The 25,011-nt window shown below is 52.2% G+C and overlaps 1 protein-coding gene and 1 long non-coding RNA gene across 9 annotated transcripts in view; both read left to right on the top strand.

Moving 5' to 3' along the window:
• MGRN1 (mahogunin ring finger 1) overlaps positions 1-25,011 on the top strand; it is a 58,488-nt gene that overhangs the window by 4,680 nt on the left and 28,797 nt on the right. For all 8 annotated transcript variants that reach the window (XR_004281898.1, XR_004281899.1, XM_032328154.1 and 5 more), the window contains exons 2-5: positions 19,293-19,411; positions 21,062-21,150; positions 21,765-21,911; positions 24,407-24,524. Coding sequence is in view for 6 of the 8 variants with exons in the window: in XM_032328154.1 (XP_032184045.1) it covers positions 19,293-19,411; positions 21,062-21,150; positions 21,765-21,911; positions 24,407-24,524 (473 nt within the window). In the remaining 2 variants the exon portion in view is untranslated. The remainder of the gene's footprint in view (positions 1-19,292; positions 19,412-21,061; positions 21,151-21,764; positions 21,912-24,406; positions 24,525-25,011) is intronic.
• LOC116581128 lies at positions 61-16,187 on the top strand. The gene is made up of 3 exons (XR_004281925.1): positions 61-3,376; positions 3,732-3,733; positions 16,166-16,187. It is a non-coding gene; the product is annotated as an uncharacterized LOC116581128 (long non-coding RNA).

Below are 25,011 nucleotides of genomic sequence, written 5' to 3'. Positions count from 1 at the left end.
TTGGTTAAGTTCAGTTTGTCAGTCTTTTTAGTGGTTGATGTCTTTGGGGTTATATCTAGGAGATCTTTGCTTAGGCCAAGGACACAAAGATTTTCTGTGTTTTTTTCCTTGGAAATTTTACAGTTTCAGCTCATGTGTTTGGGTCTGTGATCCATTTTGTTCCAGTATTTGTATGTACTGCCAAAGCAAGCATTGGGATCCATCTTGAGGTAAGGTTTTCACGTGTAGTTTCAGGTAAAACTATGTGTTCTTACTTTGCATATGGATATTTAGTTATTTCATTATCATCTGTTGAAAAGACTATTCTTGTCCCATTCAGCTGCCTCTGCACTTTTGTAAAATATGAGTTCACCATAAATATGAGGGTTTAATTCTGTACTGTGTGGCCCTGATCACACAGCTGGCCCGTCTTCAGCCGAGGGTCAGAGCAGGAGTGAGGACACCATGGTTCAGCTGTAAAGAGAAGGTGCAGACCTGCAGGAGGGGCCCGGAGTGTAGCACGTGCCCCCACGGAGGGCCTGGCTGTGGGCAGCTGCTGCCACAGCCTCACGTCCTGCTGGGGTTGTTCCTGTTAATCGTGCATCTCCAAGCGATGCCGCCTGCCCTGCCCTTGTGTTGGAGGGAGGTCGTGTCGGGACCAGGTCACCCAGGAGAAGTGTCAGAAGGGTAGGTGCTCAGACGTGGCCTACCAGCTCAGGCAGTGGAGGGAGGGAAGGGGAGATATGCCCCAGACCTAAACCCTGTGTGTGTGTGTGTGTGTGTGTGTGTGTGTGTACACTTTCAGATTATTCTCACCTCCTTCTTACTGGAGCCTTGCCTTATCCTTGTGACACCAAACTTTCTCGTCCTGTGGTGGAGGAACTAGAAATCAGACTGAGCCTTTTCTCATGTGGCATCTGAGCCTGGGGTGTACAGTAGGCGAGTAACAAGTGCTTGTGCAACAGGCCCCAAAGGAGACCAGCCCCATCTCCCTCATGTACGGGCTGCTCAGGCTGGGCTGCATCTGACCCCTTGGGGTGGCGGGCGGGGATCCGGGGACTCCTGGGTCTCCTGCCATGTGATGGAGGGGCCCAAGGTGAGAGCCAGACTTCTGGTGTGTGTTTTTGTGTTGCTGGCTGTCTAGGAATGTCTCGTGAGCACTTGTGCTGGGTATACCCTTTCTAACTCGTTCCTTTGGTATCTAAAGGAAGAGCCGAGGCCGGTGTTCCATATGAGAGAGGACGTTCTCTGTCATTGGGGGCATTCTGGGTCTCCCGGCCATCCCTGTTCCAAGGGAGTGAGCTCGTGCTGAGCCCCATGGGTTGGTGGCAGTAGGGTGGGGGTGGGGAGAAGGGGGCTCCTCCTGCTCACAGGCGGCTCACCTTCCTGCTCAGGGACCTGCACCGTCCCCTCCAGCGTGGGGCAGCTTAGCTGGACTCCTGTCCTGTCTCCGTCCTGTGCTGTTCACCGATGAGAAAACTGTTTTCAGAGCTCCAGCTGTTACACTTCGGGTAAAAGCAAAAGCAACAAGAAGCGTAGTAAGGGGGCCGCGCTGGGTGGGCATCCAAGCACCTGTTCCCTGAATCCACAGCCTGGCGTTGCTGGGGTTCAGGAGCCTGCTTTGGCGCCCGGGCCCTGGGGCCTTGGGGAGCTGAGGTCCCGTGGGTCCCTGTTGGAGTGTTTCCTGCGCTCGGGGTTCTGAGAGGCCGGGGGCTCAATGTGCTTGTTTCTGAGGTCTCGCATCCTTTCCTCAGCTCTGGGCGTGTGTCGGGGCTCAGCGACTCTGGGGCCCTCTCAGAGTTTCTCTGGGCGTTGTAGAGAAGCCGTCACTGTCTGTTGACTTGAACATAACCTGGCTGTCAGCCAGCTCCTGGCAGCCTCCCTGGCCTGGGTTTGTTGGACTTTCCTGTCCGTGGGCCGACTCCACAGCCCGCACGGCCTGAGCTTGTGCTGTCTGGTGGCAGAGCCTGCGGGCCTTTCATCCCTGCGCCGGGAGGTGGCTGCTGCCATTCCCTAGTCAGCCGTGGTGCTGAGGGCCCCGCTGCCCGGATAGGGGGGTGTGGGTGTGCACGTGTGTGTCCTCTTCCTCACAGGTGGGGTGACCTTTAGTGTGTTTACAGCCCACCCATCCACAAACATGGACAAGTGAGGATTAGTTTAGCACATGAGATTGAACCTCGGAGCAGTCCTCTGTCCTCCACCTCTAGCCAGTAGAGGTGTGGTGGGAGGAGCACTAGATTCTGAGTCCTGAGGCCTGAGTCTGTCTCTGGTCTGTGGCCTTGAGCCAGGAGCTTGCTCTCTGGCCCCATTTCCCTGACTCAGTGGGGTTAACTTCTGGTTGCCCAGGCCTCTTTGCTGTTGGGACTCTGTGAGTCCAAGTGAGCTGGTAGGGTGATACCACGCCCTGCCCAACTTTTGTTTTCTAGCAGGCCCAGAGGTTTCCTGGAGGATGTCCTGTACTTCCTGGATAACGCCAGCAGGCAGTGACCACTGCCGTCTGCCTCTCCTCCCAAACCCAGTGCCTCTGGGACCAGACATTTGTGTGGGACCGTGTTCCATTTGGCATTTCCTCTGTGCATTTCTGCGTGGTTGTGTTGTTACCCAGCCTCACAATTCTGTGTTACTCCATGAAATGGTGTCCCATAAAAGGATGGATGGTGTCACAGGCAACCCCTGCCCCGTGCAGTGCCTGATTCGGCCTCAGTGAATAACCGAGCAATTGTTCACTTCTGCCAGCTGCCCCTGCGTCTGCCCCAGTGTGTGTCTGAGGGGGTGAGCGTCCCACCAGAATGGGAGTGAGAGGGAGGAGGAGTGAGGCCCACGGTCTCTGCCATGGGCAGAAAAGCGCACGGTATGGAACAGCGTGGGAGAGGGCACGTCCGGCACGGAGTCCATCGCTTGCTTAGTCAGAGAAACAGGAGGCGGCGCAAGGCTTGAGGAGTGCTTGCTGGGACATGCCTCCACCTCCGTCTCAGGGATTTCTGCTGTGCTTTGCTCCTGCCTGGTACTGATTCGGGCCCTCCCGCTTGGCCTTGGGTGCTTGGCACCCGCAGGGCAGGCGCACTGCTGTATTGGTCCCCTCCGGTGGCCCTGGCATCCCCCGTTCAGATAACTGCAGCTTTCTCTCATCCAGACCTCCTGCCCCAGATGATGTCCCCGAGTGACCAGACTCCCTGAGGGCCTCCGGGGGGGATCAAATGAAGGAATTGTGTTTGGTTCATGAGTTAAGAAGTGTGTGTGAGTGTGTGTGTGTGTGTGTGTGTGTGTGTGTACACACCCATACAAAGATCTTCCTTGACTTGCGATGCATATGTGTGGCCATAAATATGTCATAAGCTGGCGAAAATACATCGAATACACCTAAGCTACTTAACCTTTTTTGTTTGTTTGTTTGTTTGTGAGCGAGCACAAGCACGGGGAGGAGCAGAGGGAGAGGGAGAAGCAGGATCCCGGCCGAGGAGGGAGCTGGGTGCGGGGCTCCCTCCCAGGACCCTGGGATCCAGGATCATGCCCTGAGCCGAACGCAGAGGCTTAACCAACTGGGCCCCCCAGGCGCCCCTCTAGTGAACATTGTAACTTAGGTTCGCCTACCTTAAATGTGCTCAGAACACTTATATTAGCCAACAGGTAGTCAGAATCATCTAACACAAAGCCAGTTTTGTAAGTGTTCGATGGCTGTGTAATTGGTTGAATACGTACTGGAAGGGAAGCATAGAGTGGTGGTCCAGGCGCAGTAGGCTGGTGAGTGTGAGTTGTAGACCCTGGTGACGGTGTTGCTGATTGGGAGCCAGGGCTCCTGCCACCGCTCCGCGTCCAGAGAGAGGATCCCACTGACCCCCCGCACAGATCATTAGCCCGGAAAGATCCACATTCACAGTTTGAAGGATGGTTTATTTATTTATTTGTTTGTTTGTTTATTTATTTACTTATTTGACAGAGAGAGATCACAAGTAGGCAGAGAGGCAGGCAGAGAGAGAGGAAGGGAAGCAGGCCCCTGCTGAGCAGAGAGCCTGATGTGGGATTCGATCCCAGGACCCTGAGATCATGACCTGAGCCGAAGGCAGTGTCTTAACTCACTGAGCCACCCAGGCGCCCCTGAAGGATAGGTTTTAATGAATGCCTGTCACTTTTGCACCATCCTAAAGTCTAAAGCTTGTGTGTGGAACCATTGTAAGGCAGGGACCACATGTATATATTTAACATCGAAGTGTCACGGGCATTTAGAAAGTGTGCAGAGTGTAAGCCTGATGGGTGATCACGGTGAACGTGTCGAATAGAACAGTAGCCGCCCCCCAAACCACAGTGCCCCTTCCCAATCTCTGTCTCCCTTCTCCCTGGAAACCCCTTACGACTCCAGCGCAGGTGCTGTCGACTGTTTCTGGTCTGATCTAAGTAATTGGCTGCTGTTTGCTCCACACTCAGTGATGAGAGGCCCTGACGCTGCTTGTGGGGGCCGGTAGTCGGTCTGGTCTCTGCCGTCTTCATCCGTTCATGTGGAGGGGCGGTGGGTGCATTTCCAGTTCAGGCTCTTAGGGAAAATACTGCCCCGAACCCTCTCATGACTGCCCCGGTGCCCATGAGTCAGATTGCCTGGGGTCCGTGTTTCTTCGAATCGTGGGCAAATCCACGCAGCAATGACCGTCCTAACCCTGGAAGTGTGCAGTTCGGTGACATCAAGCGCTTCCAGCCTGTCGTACAGCCGTCCTCCGGCATTTCTCTAGACTCATTGGACCCTGTGCCCTTTACACCCTGACTCCCCCTTCCCCTGCACCCAGACCCCGGCAGCTGCCACTCTTGGTGTTCGCGACTTTTGATGCCTCCCCCAGGACCCGTGTCTGAGTCATGTTGGCACCCCGCAGTGGGTGTGGGGCCCTGAGGCGCACGTGTTCGGCTATAGCGTGTTCGGCAGGCGGTTTTCGGAGCCGTTGAGCCCATTCACATTCCCATCTGCTGAGCAGGGCCGGGCCTACTGTGCATCCTCACCAGCGCTGGGGAGTGTCTGGGGAGTGTCAGCTGCGTGTGGTTCGTTGTTTGCTAACTTTAGCTGTGGAAATCTCATTGCGTTTGAATTTACTTTTCCCTGATGACCAGTGAGGTCCTGGCACCTTTTCATAGGCAAATCACCATTCATTTCTCTTCCTTTTTTGTGAGGTGTGTGTTGAAATCGTTTGTGCATTCTTCACACTGGATTGTCCCCTTTCTCACTGATTTGTGGGAGTTCTTTCCTAAGTGCTTCTTATTACATTTTTAATTCTCTGGAAATTGGCTGTTGCTATGGCATTTATGCAGACTAGCTTAGGCAGGAGGTGGAAAGTACTGGAAGGCTGGTGGGGGGTGGGTATCTGTAACCCAAAGGGTGGGAAGGCAAGAAGTGGAAACCATCTGAACACAAAAGCCTCTCATCCCCTCTGGGCTCAGCATCCTTCTGCTGTGACTTTCCCAAAGCTGACTGCTCCCCATCTGGGGCCCTCAAGGACCAAGTCCTTTGGTCTCTGGTTCAGTTCCACGGGAGAGAGAATCCACGTGTTGGTCTTGCACAGTCAGGTGTCCACCTTGACCAGCCAGCAGCGTCTAGGGGATGGGGGCTGCAACATCTGGTGGCAGCTGGGGCCCACCCAGTGGGTGGTGGAAGCTGTTTCCAGAAAAGGGCAGGACCCCTTCTCCCAAGAAAAGGTGGCTGCAGCCACTTACTCTGGAACTCCGTGCACCGGAATCTTTGCTTAGAGTTGTTTTCAGTTCATTGTTCCTCCCTCTGTGATATTGGGGATCAAGAGGTTTTATTGAACAGGATTCCACTGTGGTCAGGCCTTCATGCTGGAGTGGGGCTGGGAAGGAAATGTTTATCAGGTGGCTTTTCACCTGTGCAAGGCTCCTTTGCGTTATTGGCTACTTTTATCCTTAGGACAGCCTGAGATGTCCTTGTTGGTGTTACTCACTGAGGCCTCATGTTGCAGATGGGGACACCGAGGCCCACAGAGGTTAGGCTGCCCTAGGTCACCTAGGCTGCACAGAGAAGTGTTGTGGTGCATATGGGCAGGACCTTGGCCTAGGAATCAGGGAGCAGGGTGATGAGAGGTGGGTGGGACCCCCTTGGGGTCAGTCTTTTCTTTCTGACTGGGAACCTGCTCCCAGGCTGTGGGGCCTCCCACCTGGCCGGGAGTTTCAGGAGCCTCAGGAGCCTAAAGATGCTTTTCTTTCTTGAGATCACTCTGTGGGGACTGTGATGTTTTCATTGGTTGGTCAGTCACCTGGGGCTTAGCAGCATTGGGTTCGGGAAGCTGGTAACTGGGAACATCTGTTCTAGTAGAGAATGAGAAGAATTTGGGGCTGGTGGAGTCCATGAACTGTCCCTGGCCATTGCACATGCCTGCTTGGCTCTCTGCCACTGGGGCTGCTGAGCAGGACACGTGCCCAGTGTCCCAGGACCAGTTGTGTATTTTAGCGGGGGTGGGGTGGGGTTGTGCATAGTCTTTAGTCATGTCATGGCTTACCTGGCAGGGACATTGTGATTTATAGTAAGAAATAAATATTTGTTTTTCACCTGTTCCTGTTGCAGAGCACCTAAAACCCTTGGGATTTCCTAAGCGGTGAGTGGTAGAAGTGTGGTAGAAGTGAAATCAGAGTCTTGATACTCAGAACGAGCCTTTCCACCACATCTGAGTGTTATGTTATGTTATGTTATGTTAATGAGGAGATTTTGGAAAGCACCTAAAGATGAGTCCTGGCTGCCTTTGGACTCAGCCTTGTGATCAGAAACTGGAGATTGAGAGGGTCACCAGCAGCCAGTGCTTCAGTCAACCGTGGCTGTGTAACAGAGGCTCCATGCAAACCCGAAACGGCTGGACTTGAAGGCTTTCGGGTTGGTGAGCGCAGTGAGACTCCAAGAGGTGGAGCCCTCAAGGAGGGCTGGGAAGCACCTGTGCCCTTCCACGTGCCTTGTCTGTGGCCTCCTCCATCTGGCTCCTCCTGAGTCCTGTCCTTTTATAGTAAACTGGAGGTCTAGTAAGTGAACTGTTACCTTGAGTTTTGTGAGCTGCTCTAGCAAACTGGGGGGCATGGGGATGTCCAGTTTATAGCCAGTTGACAGGTGGCCAGCTGGAGTGGGGATTGGCATCCGAAAGGAGAGGGCGCTGGCGTGGGGCTGAGCTCTTACTAATCTGTGGGATCTGGTGCTGTCCCTGGGTGGGTAAGTGTCAGAATTGAGCTGCATTTTTAGGTCACCCGGTCACTGTGCGCGGGAATTACAGAATTGCTGGGTGGTGTGGGAGGGACACACACGGGCTGGTTTAATCGAGTGTGCAGCTCTGAGGACACCACCTCTGCCTGGTGCTGGGGCTTGAGCAGGTCACATGACCTCTATGTGCCTCCCATTTCCTTGACTGCCAACTAGAGGTCATCCACCCTCCACCTCTGTTCATTCAGTCGATTTTTATGAAGCTCCTTTGTGCAGGCCAGGTGGGGGCCGCTGGGGTACAGGATGGTGGACAAACTTGTGACCCCCTGGCTGGAGTGTGAACCAACCAGCAAGGGAAGAAAAACAGTGACCCCACTGTGAAGACAGTGGGGGCCGGAGGGGTTCTCTCGGGTAGACAGATGGCTCGCAGGGAGGTTGTAGGAAGCCTTCTACTCAGTGGCAGGGTGGGAACATCCCTTTGGTCACAGGGAGTGGAGAAAGCTCCAAAATCCTGGGGGACAGGCCCGGAAGGTGGTGCTGGGTGAGGTGGGCATTACAGAGCAGAGTCACTAGTTTGTGGGGCGGCGAGTGGGGCCTGGCCCTGAGGTTGAGGCGTGGGGATGTGTGTGGCTGGGGATGGCATCAGTGTCGCAGGTCTGGAGCATCTGCAGTGCACGGAGGGAGCCTGCACCCCCTAGAACTGATTGTTCATGTCTCGCATTACCTGCAACCACACAGAGACTCAAGGCTGGGAGGAAGGTGAGCCGCTGCTGGGAATTGCAGGAGGTGAGAATGTCAGGCCTGCGTCTCCACAAGGACCCAGGGGGCAGGCAGGGGTTCCGAAGGGGTCAGGGCTTGAGTATAGATATCCCAATTTGTGTTTTAATCTGATCTCTCCAGAACTGTGAGAGGGCCCCTCGGGGACCACCTGGAACAGCAGGCTACGTCACCTGGTGATGAAGCCACGAGCTGCCCCACAGCACTGGCGGTGGTGGTGGTGGCTGAAGGCTGCTTAGTTTCTTTCTCCGTGTGTGTCCCATAGCTTGGTGGGCTTGGTTCACATGCTTCTGGACCTCAGACCCAGTCCAGCTGCACTGTTCCAGCAACGCCGCAGTCTGGGTGACTTATGAACCATGGACATACATTTGTGTCACAGTTCCGGAACCAGAGAAGTCCAAGATCAAAGTGTTTGGTGTCTGACCAGAGCCGCCTCCTGGTTCGTGGACAGCTGTCTTCTCATGGCCTCACGTGGCTGGGTTTGGAGACTCCAGGGGCCTCTGTTATAAGGGCACTGAGTCTACCCCTCAGAGCATGTCCTCATGACCTGGTCACATCCCCGAAGGCCCCAGATCCCGGTACCATGGTGTTAGGGGTGAGGTTTCAGCATGTGAATCTGAAGGAGACATGAACATTTGGTCTGTAGCAGGGTCCTAAACTTTGGTCTCTATGAAACTTGTGATCTGTGAATGTGTAGCCAAGGAGGGAGTGAGTTGAGCAGGTGTCTTCTGGGAGAGCTTCCAGGTCCCCCTTTTACTCTTCTCCCTCCTCGCCTACCTCCTGGGGGATTCTAGGAACTTGGTGGATCATTGTGTGCTTTGGAGAGCTTGTCCTGATGCCTTGTCTCTTAGCAGGGTTAATCCCCTTATGTAATTGAGAGTGTTTCCATGTGGGGGCTGGAAGTGATGAACGTGGTCCACCATGTGTACGAGCAGACATCTGAAAGGGGAACGGGAGTGCCTGGGTTGCTCAGTGGGTTAAACCTTTGCCTTTGGCTCAGGTCATGATCTAAGGGTCCTGGGATCGAGCCCCGCTTCGGGCTCTGTGCTCAGCGGGGAGCCTGCTTCCCTTCCTCTCTGCTTGCCTTTCTGCCTACTTGTGATCTGTGTCTGTCAAATAAATAAATAAAAATCTTAAAAAAAAAAAAAAAAGAAAAGGGAGGGGCACCTGGGTGGCTCAGTGGGTTAAAGCCTCTGCCTTCGGCTCAGGTCATGATCCCGGGGTCCTGGGATCGAGCCCCGCATCGGGCTCTCTGCTCAGCAGGGAGCCTGCTTCCTCCTCTCTCTGCCTGCTTCTCTGCCTACTTATGATCTCTGTCTGTCAAATAAATAAAAAAAAAAAATTAAAAAAATAAAGGGGGGGGGAACAGACAGAACAGCCCCAGAGCCGGCCATCACTGGAGCAGCCTTCGGGATGCTCATGGTTTTGATTTTCCTCCTCTGTAAAAGATGAGGAACACGCATGTCCATCCACATTGGACGCACGTGTGTGAAGGAAAACTGAGCTGTGTGTGGGAACTTGGGGAGGCCTCCAGGGGAGGTCTCCTCCCTTGGTCTTTATTTTGGTGACTGGCCACCTGTTGCTTCTCCAGGTCACCTGGATGCTTGTAAGTAGGGCGGAGTCTGAATCCCTCCCTACAGAGGAGTTGAACTGGCTGAATTCCTCTGAGGTGGTGAGGTCCCCAAGCGTGTCATTGCCGCCTAGCCAGGGCTTCAGGGCCAGAATCGTGGCTTCTGGCCAGCTTCCGAGTGTGGCCTTAGAAGGGTTTTCAGCTGGTCTGATTGGGAAGGCCTTCCCACGTGGCTCATTCTTTGTTTGTGGACGGCTGCCCTTTGTAGTCGGCCGGGAGGTGACACCACTGGCTGCTGTCCCTGTGGGGCGGTAGGGGAGGCCCGGCAGGGGCTTAAGACACAGGGGGCCGGGACTCGGCAGCCTCCGGGCTCATTGCCCCACATGGAGAATAGGGGTGGGATCCGTGCGCCCTCGATGGTTTCTTAATCCCCGGAGCAGGGAGGAAGAGGCCAGCAGGGATGATGGTTTCTCTTCTTCCATCTTCCAGTCTGTCTGCCTTATGTTTCTGCCCTTCATGATGTTTCCTTGCTTTTCTTTCCCTCCTCTTCAGAGCTCTGCCTGCTCATCTGGGTCCTAAACTATGTGTACACACACAGATGCCCATGTATACACACAAGCACACACCCAGACATACGTGCACACCTGCGGGTGTGTACACCACATGCTGCACACGTGTACACACGAGCCCACACGCCTCCTTGGTCCTCAGTTGCACACATTCTTCCTTTCCTTTAAAAGTTCCCTTTTGGGGCACCTGGGTGGCTCAGTGGGTTAAGCCTCTGCTTTCGGCTCAGGTCATGATCCCAACATCCTGGGATCCAGTCCTGCATGGGCTCCCTGCTCAGCGGGGAGCCTGCTTCTCCCTCTCCCTCTGCTGCTCCCCCTGCTTGTGCTCTCTCTCTGTCAAATAAATAAATAAAATCTTGGGGTGCCTGGGTGGCTCAGTGGATTAAAGCCTCTGCCTTCGGCTCAGGTCATGATCTCAGGGTCCTGGGATCGAGCCCCGCGTCGGGCTCTCTGCTCAGCATGGAGCCTGCTTCCCCCTCTCTCTCTTTCTCTCTGCCTGCCTCTGCCTGCTTGTGATCTCTGTCTGTCAAATAAATAAATAAAATCTTAAAATAAATAAATAAATAAATAAAATCTTAAAAAAAAAGTTCCCTTTTAAAAAACATGAGCATTTGAGAAACCTAGGAAAGCACAGAGATAAGAGCGAACACCCTCCTTTCACAGTCCACGCTTCCCATTTTCCTGTTGCATCTCCCTTTAGGGCAGCCCCATCGTGGCCCCTGTGTTGTCTCTGCTCCACGTCAGAGCCGCACGCTGCTTTCCCTGTGAGATGGTCTCCCACTGCCCTGGGAGTCATGCTCTTTGTGCATCTGCTCCGTGCCGACTCGTGGGACCTGGTGCATTCCTTTTACCTGACAGGTGGTCCCATCTAGCGACTGCCCCCGTCTGCTTGTCCGTTATCTGGTGAGATGGGAGGTGTGAGAACGTCTGCATTTTTGTCCCTGCTGCCTCCAGTCCCGACTGACTTCTCAGCAGCTTTTTGTGTGCGTCCTTCCCTAACGTCCTGTGTGTGCTCACAACTTGTGTTATGTGCACCCAGCTGTGTGCAGATAACCTTTCAAATGGGACCCTGGAACACCTTCAGCTTGTGTTTTTAATAAATACTCCGTGATTGTCTTTCCGTGTGTGTATCCAAGTGTGTTTGATTCTTGTTAGCAGCTGCTTGGTGTCGCATAAAATCAGGAGTGTTCTGGGGCGCCTGAGTGGCTCAGTGGGTTAAGCCGCTGCCTTCGGCTCAGGTCGTGATCCCAGGGTCCTGGGATCGGGTCCCACATCGGGCTCTCTGCTCAGCGGGGAGCCTGCTTCCCCCTCTCTCTCTGCCTGCCTCTCTGTCTACTTGTAATCTCTGTCTGTCAAATAAATAAATTTTTTTTTTTTAAGATTTTTATTTATTTATTTGAGAGAGAGACAGTGAGAGAGAGCACGAGAGGCGGGAAGGTCAGAGGGAGAAGCAGACTCCCCATGGAGCTGGGAGCCTGATGCGGGACTCGATCCCGGGACTCCGGGACCGTGACCTGAGGCGAAGGCGGTTGCTTAACCAACTGAGCCACCCAGGCGCCCCAAAACAATTAAAATCTTTAAAAAAAAAAAATCAGGAGTGTTCTGTTTATTTAGTCCCCCACCTGACTCTCCCTGGGGTTGGCTCTGTCTGGTTCCTGGCCCTGCATGTAACGGCAGGGGTTATGCCCTTGCCAATGTTCCCTGTAGGCACGAGCCCCCAAGCCGGACTCCTGGTTCCGGGCCTGTTTGCCTGGGCAGCCAGGGCTGTGTGCATGTAGCCAGGACTGTGGCTCTCGGCAGTGACACACGCCGCCAGGCCGGGTGTGCCCCGGGGAGTTTGAAGGGCTCAGAATTCCCTCTGAGGGCTCCAGGAAGGACCCACATAGGCTCGGGTGCCCAGATGTGCCTGCCATGCCTGCGGGATGCATGGCCTGAGTGTCCCCCAAATCCCAGGGCCCTGTGACCACCTGGGCTTTTCTCTGGGTTGTCTGTGCCAGAGAGAAATGGGGGACAGAGGGTGAGCACCACATCAGGAATCTTGGGAGAGGCGAGAGATACTCTCATGGTTCCCCCAGCAAAGCTGTGAGCTCTCTTATTTGAAGCTGACCTTTTTATCCATTGATCTTTACGAAAACTGAGTTTGGTGCCTAAGTGTGCCAGGAACATAATGGGGAACAGCTTAGAACCTCATTTCTCATGGTGGGGGGTGTCAGATACTCAGGTCCACACAGTTTTCATCTGTGGTCCGTGCAGAGGTGAAAGCGTGCTCAGGGCTCAGGTGTGGGATGGGGGAACCGACTTAGTCTAGAGGCGTGGGAAACCCTGTTAGTGTCCTGTGGCTGCAGTGCAGAGCGCCACAGGGCAAGTGGCTTGTAACAGCAGAGTTTATTCTCACAGCTCTGGAGGCTGGGAGTTCCAAGTCAGGCTGTCAGCAGAGGTTGGTTCCTTTTGGGGGCTCTAAGGGGTCGTCCTTCCTGCCTCCTGGCTGCTGGCAGCTCTGCGTGCCCTTTACCTTGTAGTTTAGTCGCCCTCCCTTCTTCCCTCTGTGTGTGCCTCAGTGTCCAAATCTCCCTCTGTTGTGTGAAGACATTGGTCACTGGATATAGTGTCCCCGGTCTGGTTTGACTCTTCTTTTTTTTTTTCTTTATTTTCTTTCTTTCTTTATTTTTATTATTTTTTTTAAAGATTTTATTTATTTATTTGACAGGCAGAGATCACAAGTAGGCAGAGAGGTAGGCAGAGAGAGAGGAGGAAGCAGACTCCCTGCTGAGCAGAGAGCCCGATGTGGGGCTCAATCCCAGGATTCTGGGATCATGACCTGAGCCGAAGGCAGAGGCTTTAACCCACTGAGCCACCCAGGCGCCCCAAGGTTTCATTTTTTATGGCTGGGTAATATTTGGTGTGTGTGTGTGTGTGTGTGTGTGTGTGTGTGTGTGTGTGAGATGTAGATGTTACGACATCTTTGTTCATCAGTCTGTAGACACTTGGGCTGCTTCCATAATTTAATGCTGCTGTAAACATCAGGGTGCACGTATTTGAGTCAGTGTTCTTATATTCTTTGGGTAAATACTGCAGTTATTGAGTCACAGGGTAGTTGTATTTGTAACTTTTTTTTTTTTTTAAGATTTTTATTTATTTTGAGAGAGAGAGAGAGAGACTAAGTGAGAGAGAGCACGAGAGGGGAGGTCAGAGGGTGAAGCAGACTCCCCATGGAGCTGGGAGCCCAATGTGGGACTTGATCCCAGCACTCTGGGACCATGACCTGAGCCGAAGGCAGTTGCTTAACCAACTGAGCCACCCGGGTGCCCTGTATTTGTAACTTTTTGAGGACCCTCCATACTGTGTTCCACACCGGCTTGCGTTGCCACCAGCAGTGCACGAGGGCTCCTTTTTCTCCAAACGCTGTTGCTTCTCGTGTTGTTTATTTTAGCCATTCTGACTGGTGTGAGGTGATAGTTCATTGTAGTTTTGATCGGCATTTCCCTGATGATGAGTGACCTTGAGCATTTTTCATGTGTCTCTTGGCCATCTGGATGTCTTCTTTGGAGAAGCATCTGCTCGTGTTTCTGCCTATTTTTAAATTGGATTATTTGGTTTTGTTCGGTGTTCAGTTAATAGGAGTTATTTAAATATTCTGGATGTTAACCCCTGACCAGATATGTCATTTACAAAGATCTTCTCTCATTCGTTAGGTTGTCATTTAATTTAGTTGATTATTTCTTTTGCCGTGCAGAAGCTTTTTATTTTGGTGTAGTCCCAGTAGTTTATTTTTGCTTTTGGTCTCTTGTCTCAGGAGACATATCTAGAAAAATGTTGCTACAGCCGATGTCAGAGAAATTACCGCCTCTGTTCTCTTCTAGGATTTTTATAGTTTTGGGTCTCACATTTAGATCCTTAAGCTGTTTTGAGCTTATTTTTGTGTATGGCGTAAGAAAGTGGTCCAGTTTCATTCTTTAGCGTGTGGCTGTCCAGTTTTCCCAACACCGTTTGTTGAGGGGGCTGTCCCTTTCCCCTGGCATATTCTTGCCTTTTTGGCCAGAGATTAATGGACCTTATAGTCGTGGGTTTGTTTCTGGGCTTTGTGTGCTGTCCTGTTGATCTTCGCATCTGTTTTTGTGCCAATACTAGACCTTTTTTTTTTAAGATTTTATTTATTTATTTGTCAGAGAGAGATCACAAATAGGCAGAGAGACAGACAGAGAGAGAGATGAGGAGAAGCAGGCTCCCTGCTGAGCAGAGAGCCCCATGCGGGACTCGATCCCAGGCCCCTGGGATCATGACCTGAGCCGAAGGTAGAGGCCCAACCCACTGAGCCACCCAGGCGCTCCAATACTAGACCGTTTTGGTGACAACAGCTCGGTAGTAGATCTTCAAATCTGGAAGTGTGATACCTTCGGCTTTGTTTTTCTTTTTCAAGATTGTCCTGGCTGTTTGGGGTCTCTTATGGTTCCATACCAATTTTACAATTCTTGGTTCTGGTTCTTTGAAAAATGCTGTTGGTATTTTGATGGGAATTGCATTAAATCTGCAGATTGCTTTGGGCAGTATGGACATTTTAATATTTGTTCTCCGACTCCACGAGCATGGGATAGCTTTCCATTTGTTTGTGACATCTTCAGTTTCTTTCATCAGTGTTTTATAATTTTTGGAGTGCAGGCCTTTCACCTCCTTGGTTAAGTTTATTCCTAGGTATTTTATTATTTTTGGTGCAATTGTAAATTGGATTTAAAAAAAAATTTTCTTTCTGTTGCTTCATTCTTAATGTATAGAAATGCAGTAGATTTCTTTTTTTTTCTTGTTTCATTTTTAAATTTTTTTAATTTCATTTTATTTTATTTCTTCTCAGTGTTCCAGAATTCATTGTTTATGCACTACACCCAGTGTTCCATGCAGTACGTGCCCTCCATAATACCCACCACCAGGCTCGCCCAACCCCTCACCCCCTCTTTTTTTTTTTCTTAAGATTTTATTTGACAGAGAGAGAGAGACAGTGAGAGAGGGAATACAAGCAGGGGAAGCAGGATAGGGAGAAGCAGGCCTCCTGTGGAGCAGGGAGCCTGGATGCGAGGCTTGAGCCCAGGATGCTGGGATCATGACCTGAGCTGAAGGCAGACGCCTAACGACTGAGCCATCCAGGTGCCCTGAAATGCAGTCGATTACTGTACATTGCTTTTATATCCTGCAGGCTTACTGGATTCATTTATCAGTTCTATTAGCTTTTTGGTGGCGTCTTCAGGGTTTTTATATATAGTGTCATGTCATCTGCAGATTGTGGAAGTTTTACTTCCTTACCAGTTTGGCTGCCTTTTATTCCTTTCTCTTTTCTGATTGCTGTGGCTGTGACTTCTGGTGCTCTGTTGAATAATAGTGGCGACAGTGGACATCTTTGTCTTGATCCTGATCTTAGGTGAACGCTCTCAGTTTTTCCCCTTGGAGGATGATGTTAGCTGTGGTTTTTCATCTATAACCTTCATTAGGTTGAGGTATGTTATCTCTTTATAAACCTACTTTGTTGAGGGTTTCTATCATGAATGTATGTTGTACTTCGTCAAATGCTTTTTTTTTTTTGCCTTTATTAAGGTGATCATATGGTTTTTATCCTTTCTCTTCTGTATGTGATATATCCCATTAATTGATTTGCAAATATTGAACCACCTTTACATCCCAGGAATAAATTCCATTTGATCATTCATGATGAATGATTTTTTTTTTAAGATTTTATTTATTTATTTGACAGAGAGAGATCACAAGTAGGCAGAGAGGCAGGCAGAGAGAGAGAGAAGGAAGCAGGCTCCCTGCTGAGCAGAGAGTCCGATGCGGGGCTCCATCCCAGGACCCTGAGATCATGACCTGAGCCGAAGGCAGCGGCTTAACCCACTGAGCCACCCAGGCGCCCCTGAATGATTTTTTTTAATGTTGTTGAGAGTTGTTTGCTGAGGATTTTTGCAACTATGTTCGTCAGAGATATTGGCCTATAGTTCTCTTTTTTTGGTACTGTCTTTATCTGATTTTGGTATCAGGTAATGCTGGCCTCGTAGAATGAATTTGGAAGCTTTTCTTCCTCCTGTATTTATTTTTTTATTATTTTATTTTTAGGATTTTATTTATTTGACAGAGATCACAAGTAGGCAGAGAGGCAGGCAGATAGAGAGGAGGAAGCAGGCTCCCCACTGAGCAGAGAGCCCCGATGCCGGGCTCCAGACTCGATCCCTGTACCCTGAGGTCATGACTTGAGCCTAAGGCAGAGGCTTAGCCCACTGAGTCACCCAGGTGCCCCTATTTTTTTATTTTTTTAAATATTTTGTTTATTTGAGAGAGAGAGAGAGAGTGCACATGCACACAAGCAGTGGGGAGAAGGCACAGGGTGAGGGAGAAGCAGACTCCCTGATGAGCAAGGAGCACGATGCAGGGACTCCGATCCCTGGGATCATGACCCGAGCCAAAGACAGATGCTTAACTAACTGAGCCACCCAGGCTCCCCTCTTCCACTTTTTTGTAATAGTTTGAGAAGAATAAGCATTAACCCTTTTAATTTTTTTTCAGTGTTCCAAAATTCATTGTTTATGTACCACACCCAGTGCTCCATGCAATATGTGCCCTCCACAATACCTATCACCAGGTTCATCCCCCCCCCACCGTCCACCCCCCAAAAAACCCCTCAGTTTGTCTCTCAGAGTCCACAGTCTCTTATGGTTTGTCTCCCCCTGTGTTTTCCCCCAAGTCACTTCTCTCCATCTCCCAATGTCCTCCATGTTACTCCTTTTGCTCCACAAGTAAGCGAAACCATATCGTAATTGACTTTCTCTGCTTGATTTACTTCACTCAGCATAATCTCCTCCAGTCCTGTCCATGTTGATACAAAAGTTGGGTATTCATCCTTTCTGATGGAGCCATAATATCCCATTGTATATATGGACCACATCTTTTTTATCCATTTGTCTGTTGAAGGGCATCTTGGCTCTTTCCACAGTTTGGCAATTGTGGTCATTGCTGCTATGAAAAGAAGGTGGCCCTTCTTTTCACACATCTGTATCTTTGGGGTAAATAGCCAGTAGTGAAATTGCAGGGTCATAGGGAAGCTCTATATTTAATTTCTTTCTTTCTTTCTTTTTTTTTTTGAAGATTTTATTTATTTATTTGACATACAGGGATCACAGGTAGGCAGAGAAAGAGGAAGGGAAGCAGGCCCCCTGCTGAGCAGAGAGGCTCCATCCCAGGACACTGGGATCATGACTTGAGCTGAAGGTAGAGGCTTTAACCCACTGAGCCACCTAGGCGCCCCTCAAAGATTTTAGACCGTTGTGTTTTCATTTTCATATATATATATATTTTTTTAATTTCCTCTTTGATTTCTTGGTTGATCCATTCAATTTTCAGTAACATGTATTTATGGTCTCCCCAGGTTTTTTTCCTTGTTGATTGCTAGTTTCATAGTGTTGTCATCAGAAAAGATGCATGAGATGACTTTGATCTTTGACTTTGTCAGGACTTGTGCTGTGGCCTAATATGGGATCTATTCTAGAGAATGTTCCCTGTGCACTTGAAAAGAATGTGTATTCTACTGTTTTAGGATGGAATGTTCCGAATAGATCTGTCAGATCCATCTGATGCACTGTATCATTCAAAGCCACTGTTTCCTTGTTGATTTTCTGTTTGGAAGATCTGTCCATTGATGTGAGTGTGTTAATTACTGTCAGTTATTTCCCTCACGGTGGTTATTAACTTGTGTAGTTGGGTGTACCCATGTTGGATGTCCTTTATCTCTTTTTTAGAGTCTTTGTTTGAAAGTCTGTTTTGTGCCATTTAAGTGTTGCTGCCCTAGCTTTCTTTTCTTTTCACATCATTTGCATGATGAATGCTTCTCTACCCCTTCTCTTCAGTCTGCATGTGTCTTTACGCCTGAAACGAGTCTCTTGGAGGCCACATAGATATCGCTCTTGTTTTCTTACCCATTTTGTCACCGACTTTGTCTTCTGATTGACGTATTCAGTCCAGTTACGTTCAGAGTAGTTATTGATGTGTATGTATGTGTGGCCGTTTTATTACTTGTTTTATGGTTGTTTGTATGGTTTTTCTCCATTCCTCTCTTCTGCTCTTTTCTCTCATGATTAGTGGGCTTGCTTTATTATTATTTTTTAATTTTTAAAAAGATTTTATTTATTTATTTGACAGAGAGAGATCACAAGTAGGCAGAGAGGCAGGCAGAGAGAGAGAGGGAGGAAGCAGGCTCCCTGCTGAGCAGGGAGCCCGATGTGGGGCTCGATTCCAGGACCCTGGGATCATGACCCAAGCTGAAGGCAGAGGCTCACCCCTCTGAGCCACCCAGGTGCCCCATTAGTGGGCTTTCTTTAATGATATACTTGGATTTCTCTCTCTTTTTTTTGCATATCTTTTACTGGTTTGTGACTTGTGGTTACCATTTGGTTCGTATGTAACATCCTCTGCATAGAGCAGTCTGTATTAAGTGGAGGGTTACTTAAGTTTGAACCCATTCCTTGCTCTTTTCCTCCCACATTTTTTTTTTTATTTTTAAAAATTTTTATTATTATTATTTTTTAAAGATTTTATTTGTCAGAGAGAGAGAGAGAGTGAGCACAGGCAGACAGAGTGGTAGAGGGAGAAGCAGGCTCCCTGCGGAGCAAGTAGCCCGACGCGGGACTCGATCCCAGGTCGCTGGGATCATGACCTGAGCCGAAGGCAGCCGCTTAACCAACTGAGCCACCCAGGTGTCCCTCCTCCCCACATTTTAGATACATGGTGTCGTACTTTACATCTTTTTATTTTGTGAGTCACTTGACTGAGTTTTACTGATACTGAGTACTGATACTTTACTGAGTTTTACTGTGAGTTTTTACCACTTTTGTACTTCAGTCTGTTCCCAGCTAAGTTTACACACAAGGGTGTAGGGGAGGACCTGAGATGTATCCTTGGGGAGGATACAACTCGGGCTGCCACAGAGGGAAAGGATAGCAGAGCAGAGGACAGGTTGAGCCTCTGAGCGGGGAGGGGTGGTCTGGGAGCAAGAGGGTACTGGGGTGCAGAGGTTGACAGGGTTGAAGGGCTGAGGCCCTGGCTACAGCTATGAGTGGGAGGGACCGCCTGTGAGGCTTCTTTCCAAATGGAGTTGGTTGTTCTCAGGGCTGAGCCTCTGGCCATCACGTGCTTCCCCTGGGCTGTGTCGGGCCTTATAATTTACAACTTTTGTTTTCCCTTTTTTAACCAGGAAACTACTTTGCCTCGCACTTTTTCATGGGAGGTGAAAAATTTGACACCCCCCACCCTGAAGGTTACCTCTTTGGAGAAAACATGGATCTGAATTTCCTGGGCAATCGCCCAGTCCAGGTGGGTCCAGGTGGGTCTCACCGGGGCTAGGCACGTGGGTGGCGATGGTAAGGTGCCTCCCCTCCGCTATCCACAGCCAGCTTCAAGGACAAGACGGCACGGAGCAGCCCCAGACGGGGCAGAGCAGCTGGCAGGATGTGTGTGCGTGTGTGGGGGGCTTGTCCTGGTACTGCCCCTTAGAGGCTAGATGGCTGCAGGTTGGTCACTGGGGACAGGGCTGCTGCTGCCGAGCCCAGTGCATCCAGGCTGTGGGGCTCCCTTAGGTTCACTTTCACTAGTCACCGGAGAAGTGCACGCTTATCCACTGCTGTCCATTTACTCAAAACACATTTGGCACCTGCTGTGTGCCTAGGGCTCTTCCACGGGCTGGGGGGTTGTGGGGGTGAAGGACAGATCCCACCCCATTCCCTGCAGGGGGTGTGGACAATGAAGAAGAGAACATTTCACAAGTGGAGACTAAGGAGAGAGAAGGGATGAGTGAGGGCTGGTGGGAAGGGGGCTGCCAAGCAGAGATTGGGTATTTTGTACTTTGAAATAATGGTCCCCAGTGTGCGTGAGGGGCCAGGCCGGAGGCTCTCTCTATCAGGAGACATTAGACTCTGTTCCCTAAGGCTGCTGAATCCTGGGATGTCCCTGGTCCTGTCCCCAACCCAGGTGGGATGTCCTCTGGACCAGGAGTCTTTAGGCTGTTCTACAGCAGAGCACCTGGTCGATATGAAATCTTGGTCCTTCAGTGGATGGGAGGCAAGGAGCCGGGGCTTGGTGTGCTGTGTGAGTGCCTTGTAAGAGCGGCTTTCGGGTGGTGCGGAGTCTCCCCCAGTCTCCCGAGTGCACGAGAGCAAGAAAGCAACCTCACTTATATCTTTTTTTTTTTTTTTTAATATTTTATTTGTTTATTTGACAGCTAGAGAGAGAGCACAAGTAAGCAGAGTGGCAGGGAGAGGGGCAGAGAGAGAAGCCGGCTCTCTGCTGAGAGCCTGATGCGGGGCTTGATCCCAGGACCCTGTAATCATGACCCGAGCCGAAGGCAGCCGCTTAACCAACTGAGCCACCCAGGCGCCCCTCACTTCCATCTTTGAAACCTCAGCTCACACGCAGGGTCTGGCTCTTACAGACCTCCATAAATCCGTTATTTTTTAAACTTTGGAACCATCATAGCCTCACCTGCTGCAGTGAGAAGTGATGCAGAGAGATCCGTATGCCCTCCGCTCCGGTTCCTCAGTGCCAACATCTGATAAAGCTCCGGTGTGCTGTCGCAGGCTGGAACTTTCCAGATGACTCCAGTGTGTGTGTGTGTGTGTATGTGTGTGTGTGTGCGCGTGCGCGTGTGCGCAAGTCCCCTCCAGAATCTTTTCTGATCACCATCCTTCCCCACCTTCTCACCGCCCCTGGGGTCCCTTGGGCCACCTTATGCTTGCCAAGGATCCTCCGGGAACTGGAGTACCGTGGTGAGATCCGTGGGGCCACAGTTCTCCAGGGTGGCCTGGGCCCTGCTCCCTCGCTCCCTGACTGCGCTGCCCGTGGTTTCCTTCATGAATGAGCACAAGGGCCGGGGAGTCCGGACATGACTGTTGCTTCAATTATCCCTGTTTTCTGTCCCTGACACACCCGAGGGAGTCACTGGGCATTGCTTTGGGTTTTCCCTCCTAGTTTCCATACGTCACCCCCGCCCCCCATGAGCCAGTGAAGACACTCAGGAGCCTGGTAAACATCCGGAAGGACTCCCTGCGGCTTGTGAGGTAAGGCTGTGCCCCGCCCTGCTCTGTGGCCCCTGGTGCCCAGGATGGGGAGCGGCGGCGAGCAGCCTTGGGCTCTGCTAACCTTGGGTGTTGAGCCCCAGAGTTGCTCCTGGGGTATGGGTGCAGCGGGAGAGGCCAGCAGGCCCCTGCTTGTGGAGCTTTCGTCTTTGAACCAGGGCTCCTCAGCTGGCAACTGTGCCCCTAGGGACCTTGGCCTGTGTCTGCTGTCACAGCCCTGGGGTCAGTGCTCTGGGCCCGAGGGGGGCAGAGGCCAGAGATGCTGCTCAGCCCCTGCATTGCACGGGGCAGCCCTGCAGCTAGGACCGAGCCAGTGTCCAGCATCAGTGGGCTGAGTTGCTGCTTTAGACCTGGAAGGCTTGAGGCATCCGGGGCTGTCTCCAGCTGGGACGACTCCTCCCTTCCTGTGGCGGGAGGTGAGGGAAGGACAGCACAGCGGTGTCGGCCCGGCCCTCATTGCCCCCAGGGAGCGGGCCCCCACATTTCCAGGTGGCCACCACTGAGCGCCCCGGGGGTAGGGACACATGTGCTGTGCAGGGTGGGGGCACTTGGGCACAGCCTCTGACCTGCCGCCTGTCCCTCTGCCTCCCGGGCAGGTACAAAGATGGTGCCGACAGTCCTTCAGAGGACAGTGAGAAGCCCCGAGTCCTCTACAGCCTGGAGTTCACCTTTGACGCCGATGCCCGGGTGGCCATCACCATCTACTGCCAGGCGGTGGAGGAATTCCTGAACGGGATGGCAGTGTGAGTGTCCGCACCCGGGGCAGTGCGGTGGCCCGGCAGCTGTGCTTCTGTGTCCGGTTGTGTGCTTGAGCTTTCGGAGGGTTTATTTGTAATAAGGGTCCTGCTGGCCTCACAGGTTTGAAATCTGCAACTTCAGCAGCACCATAGACTGGGACAGACCAGCGAAAATGTGCCTGCTTGGGTCCTGGGGAAAGCCACTGGAGGGCCTGATTGGCTCTGGGATTGGGGCTCAGGCTTCAGGTGCTGGCCCTGTCCTGCACCTGCCAAGCAGCTCCTCCTGGCATGGGACCGCCTGTGCCTCAGTTTCCTGAGCTGGGGGTAGGAGTGCCTGGAGTGGCCTTCTTGTACTTGGTGTAAGGACCTTGCTGCTGCTACTGAAAAAACCGCAGAGGTGGGGGTTGGTGGGGAGCAGCCCCTGCAGGGAGTGAATGCTTTGTCCTCCATGGGGCTCATGGGACTTGGGGTCTGGGCCCCTGAGGGCCTGCCTTTACCACCCCCCATTTTCTCACCCATCCCCCACTCGTACCCTCCCTGGCAACAACCAGAGGACAAGGTTCCTTTTCCTCTACTTCCTTTTTTGAGGCTCCACACTGACCCAAACATTGGGTTGCTTTAGTTTTTTCAGTGATGCAAGCCATTAAAAATGTGTTCTTACCATAAGCCAAGAATTAGAAGATCCAGGAGGGCCTCCCCCCAGGGGTGAGCACAATGGCCTGCGGGTGCTGTCGCTGATGTTGCCATTCGGGTCCCTCTGGGGCCCTCCTGGTGCCCTGTGGGCTCTCGCCTTGTGACTCTGCCTGCCTGATCTTTGTCCTCAGCCATGGTCACCTGCTCTGGCCCCTGACTAGGAGGTGGGAGGACACATGTGGGAGGGCCACAGTGCCCCAACGGTTGGATGAGGCTTTTGTGTTCTTTCCTTTCTGCTCATTTGCCTGCCACAGTGGAGGGGTCTTGGCTAGTGGGATGAGGTCTGAGGGCTGCCACAGAGAGGGGGACCTGGCAAGCAGCCCACGCACCCCACACTCCAGCTTTTGTATGTGTCACACTTGGGCACAGTAAGAGGTGCCATATGCTTGAGAAGAGGGTCTGCTGCTCAGAGAAGGACGTAGACGCATGAGCAAAGGCATAGCTGCCCTTGGAGCCTGTGTCTTGGACCCCGGGGGACTCCTCCCCCCAGGGGAAGAAATGCTGCTCTGTCCCTTCCTGAGAGCTGGCAGGAGTGGCTGGAGGCCTGCTTCCCGTCGGAGATTGCTGGTGTTTAGTGGTATGAGCTCAGAAGTCACCGAAACAAAGAGAAGCAGGAATGTTCCAGGACCTAGAAGCCTGTCCCCAGGGACCTTTACCTTAGCCTGGGAATTCTCTTTGCATTCCCTGATCGCCTCCCTGCTTCCTGACAGGCAAGAAAGGGGGCAGATCTGAGGTCCAGGGAAGAGCCCAGGGTTGCCTGGCAGTAGAGTCCTAGCCTGTATCTTTACCACAGGCTGAGGCCTGGCTTCTCACAGGGAAAGAAGGGCCTCTGGCCTCTGGCAGGCAGAGGAGCCCTCTCTCTCTCTCAGGGCATACAAGAACGGCTCCCCCATCAGCCACCAGCGTCTCAGGCTCTCCAGAGGGTCTTTTGTCTAAGAGACTGAGAAATGGCCTCAGGAATGGCGGTCGTGGGGCGGGTGGAGGAAGCTTTGTCAGGGTTGTGTGTCGGGATCAGGAATGGGGAGAAGCCAGAGTTGGTCATAATGTAAAGTGTGAGTGCCCTTTGACCCTATTGTTCCTTCTCTGGGAAGGTGCATGTGTGTGTGGCTGGGGTGGATGTAGAAGAGGGTCCTGGAGGCCTTGTGTGCAACAGCGGGGTGTTGGGGACCGTCTGGTGTTCACAGAGCACGGGCCTCTGCATGTGACGGTCAGGGGACAGTGCCGGGACTGACTAGTGAGGAAGCAGATGTGGGCCGACTGGCCCTTGAACATGGGAGAGCAGACGCCCATGCCTTCCAGCATGGGTTGTGGGTGACACAGAGACGCAGGCGGTGGGGAGAGTGTGTGAGGGTGGGCTGTGGTGTATGTGTCTGTCCGCGGTGTATGTGTCTGTCCCGCGGTGTATGTGTCTGTCCCATGTTTGTGCGGCAGAGGAGACACGTCAGAGAAGCCAAATGGAAAGGTGTAGCTGGGTCTGGAAAGGCAGTTAGTTACTGGGCAGCTGTGGGCTCTAGAGGACGTGTCACCAGGCAGGTTCCAGGCAGACCTGGTGGTGAGCAGAACGAGGCCTCCGAAGCCGGTGGCAGGCTGAGGGCCCCGGCCCACCAGAGGACGGTTGGAACTTGCAGGAGGAGAAGGAAAGTGTGGGTCCTGCATGTCCTATTTCCGCTGGGTTCCGAAAGCCTGGTTCCTGCCAGGCCCCACGGCAGAGGCCCCTGTGCTCCAGGGTGGGGGGTTACGGCCTGAGGACTGGGCACAGCAGACCCTGTGCTCTCGGCCGAGGGTCAGCGGCCTTTCTGCCCCTTCAGGTACAGCCCCAAGAGCCCGGCCCTGCAGTCCGAGACCGCCCACTACAAGAGAGGGGTGAGCCAGCAGTTCTCCCTGCCCTCCTTCAAGATCGACTTCTCTGAGTGGAAGGATGATGAGGTAAGCTTCTGGGCAGGCCCCTCTGGCCCTGGCCCCGGCCCCTTTCCGGAATTCCCTGCCCCTTATGGCAGGGGACGAGCCCCTCGGGGCCTGTGAGCTCAGATTCCTCATGTGGGTGATACGCATCAGGAGTGGCTGCTGCCCTGGGTCCGTGTGCTCTGTCGGCCATGTGCCAGACCCAAGAGCGGCGTTCAAGGCACTTGTCGGGGCAGCTACAGGCTGTGGTACCCGGCTTTGGTGCCTTGGTGGGGCCACAGGACTGCAGCACGGCTGAACCCTTCCACCCGGTGGTTCCGTAGCTGGGGTCGGTAATTTACGTTATGTGAGGGATGATGATGGAAGCTTTGTCTGTAGTAGCAGAAAAATGGAAACAGTCTGTGTGTCTGTGATTGCTTGTTCACCGAGGTCGTGGGAGCCATCGGTCTGCATGATATGGGCACCGCGGTTCACCTCTGTAACAGATGTCCTATCTTGGGATAGGACAGAG

This window comes from Mustela erminea, chromosome 20, assembly GCF_009829155.1.
Source record: "Mustela erminea isolate mMusErm1 chromosome 20, mMusErm1.Pri, whole genome shotgun sequence".
Classification (NCBI taxonomy): domain Eukaryota; kingdom Metazoa; phylum Chordata; class Mammalia; order Carnivora; family Mustelidae; genus Mustela; species Mustela erminea.
This window is presented reverse-complemented; position numbering and strand designations above follow the sequence as displayed.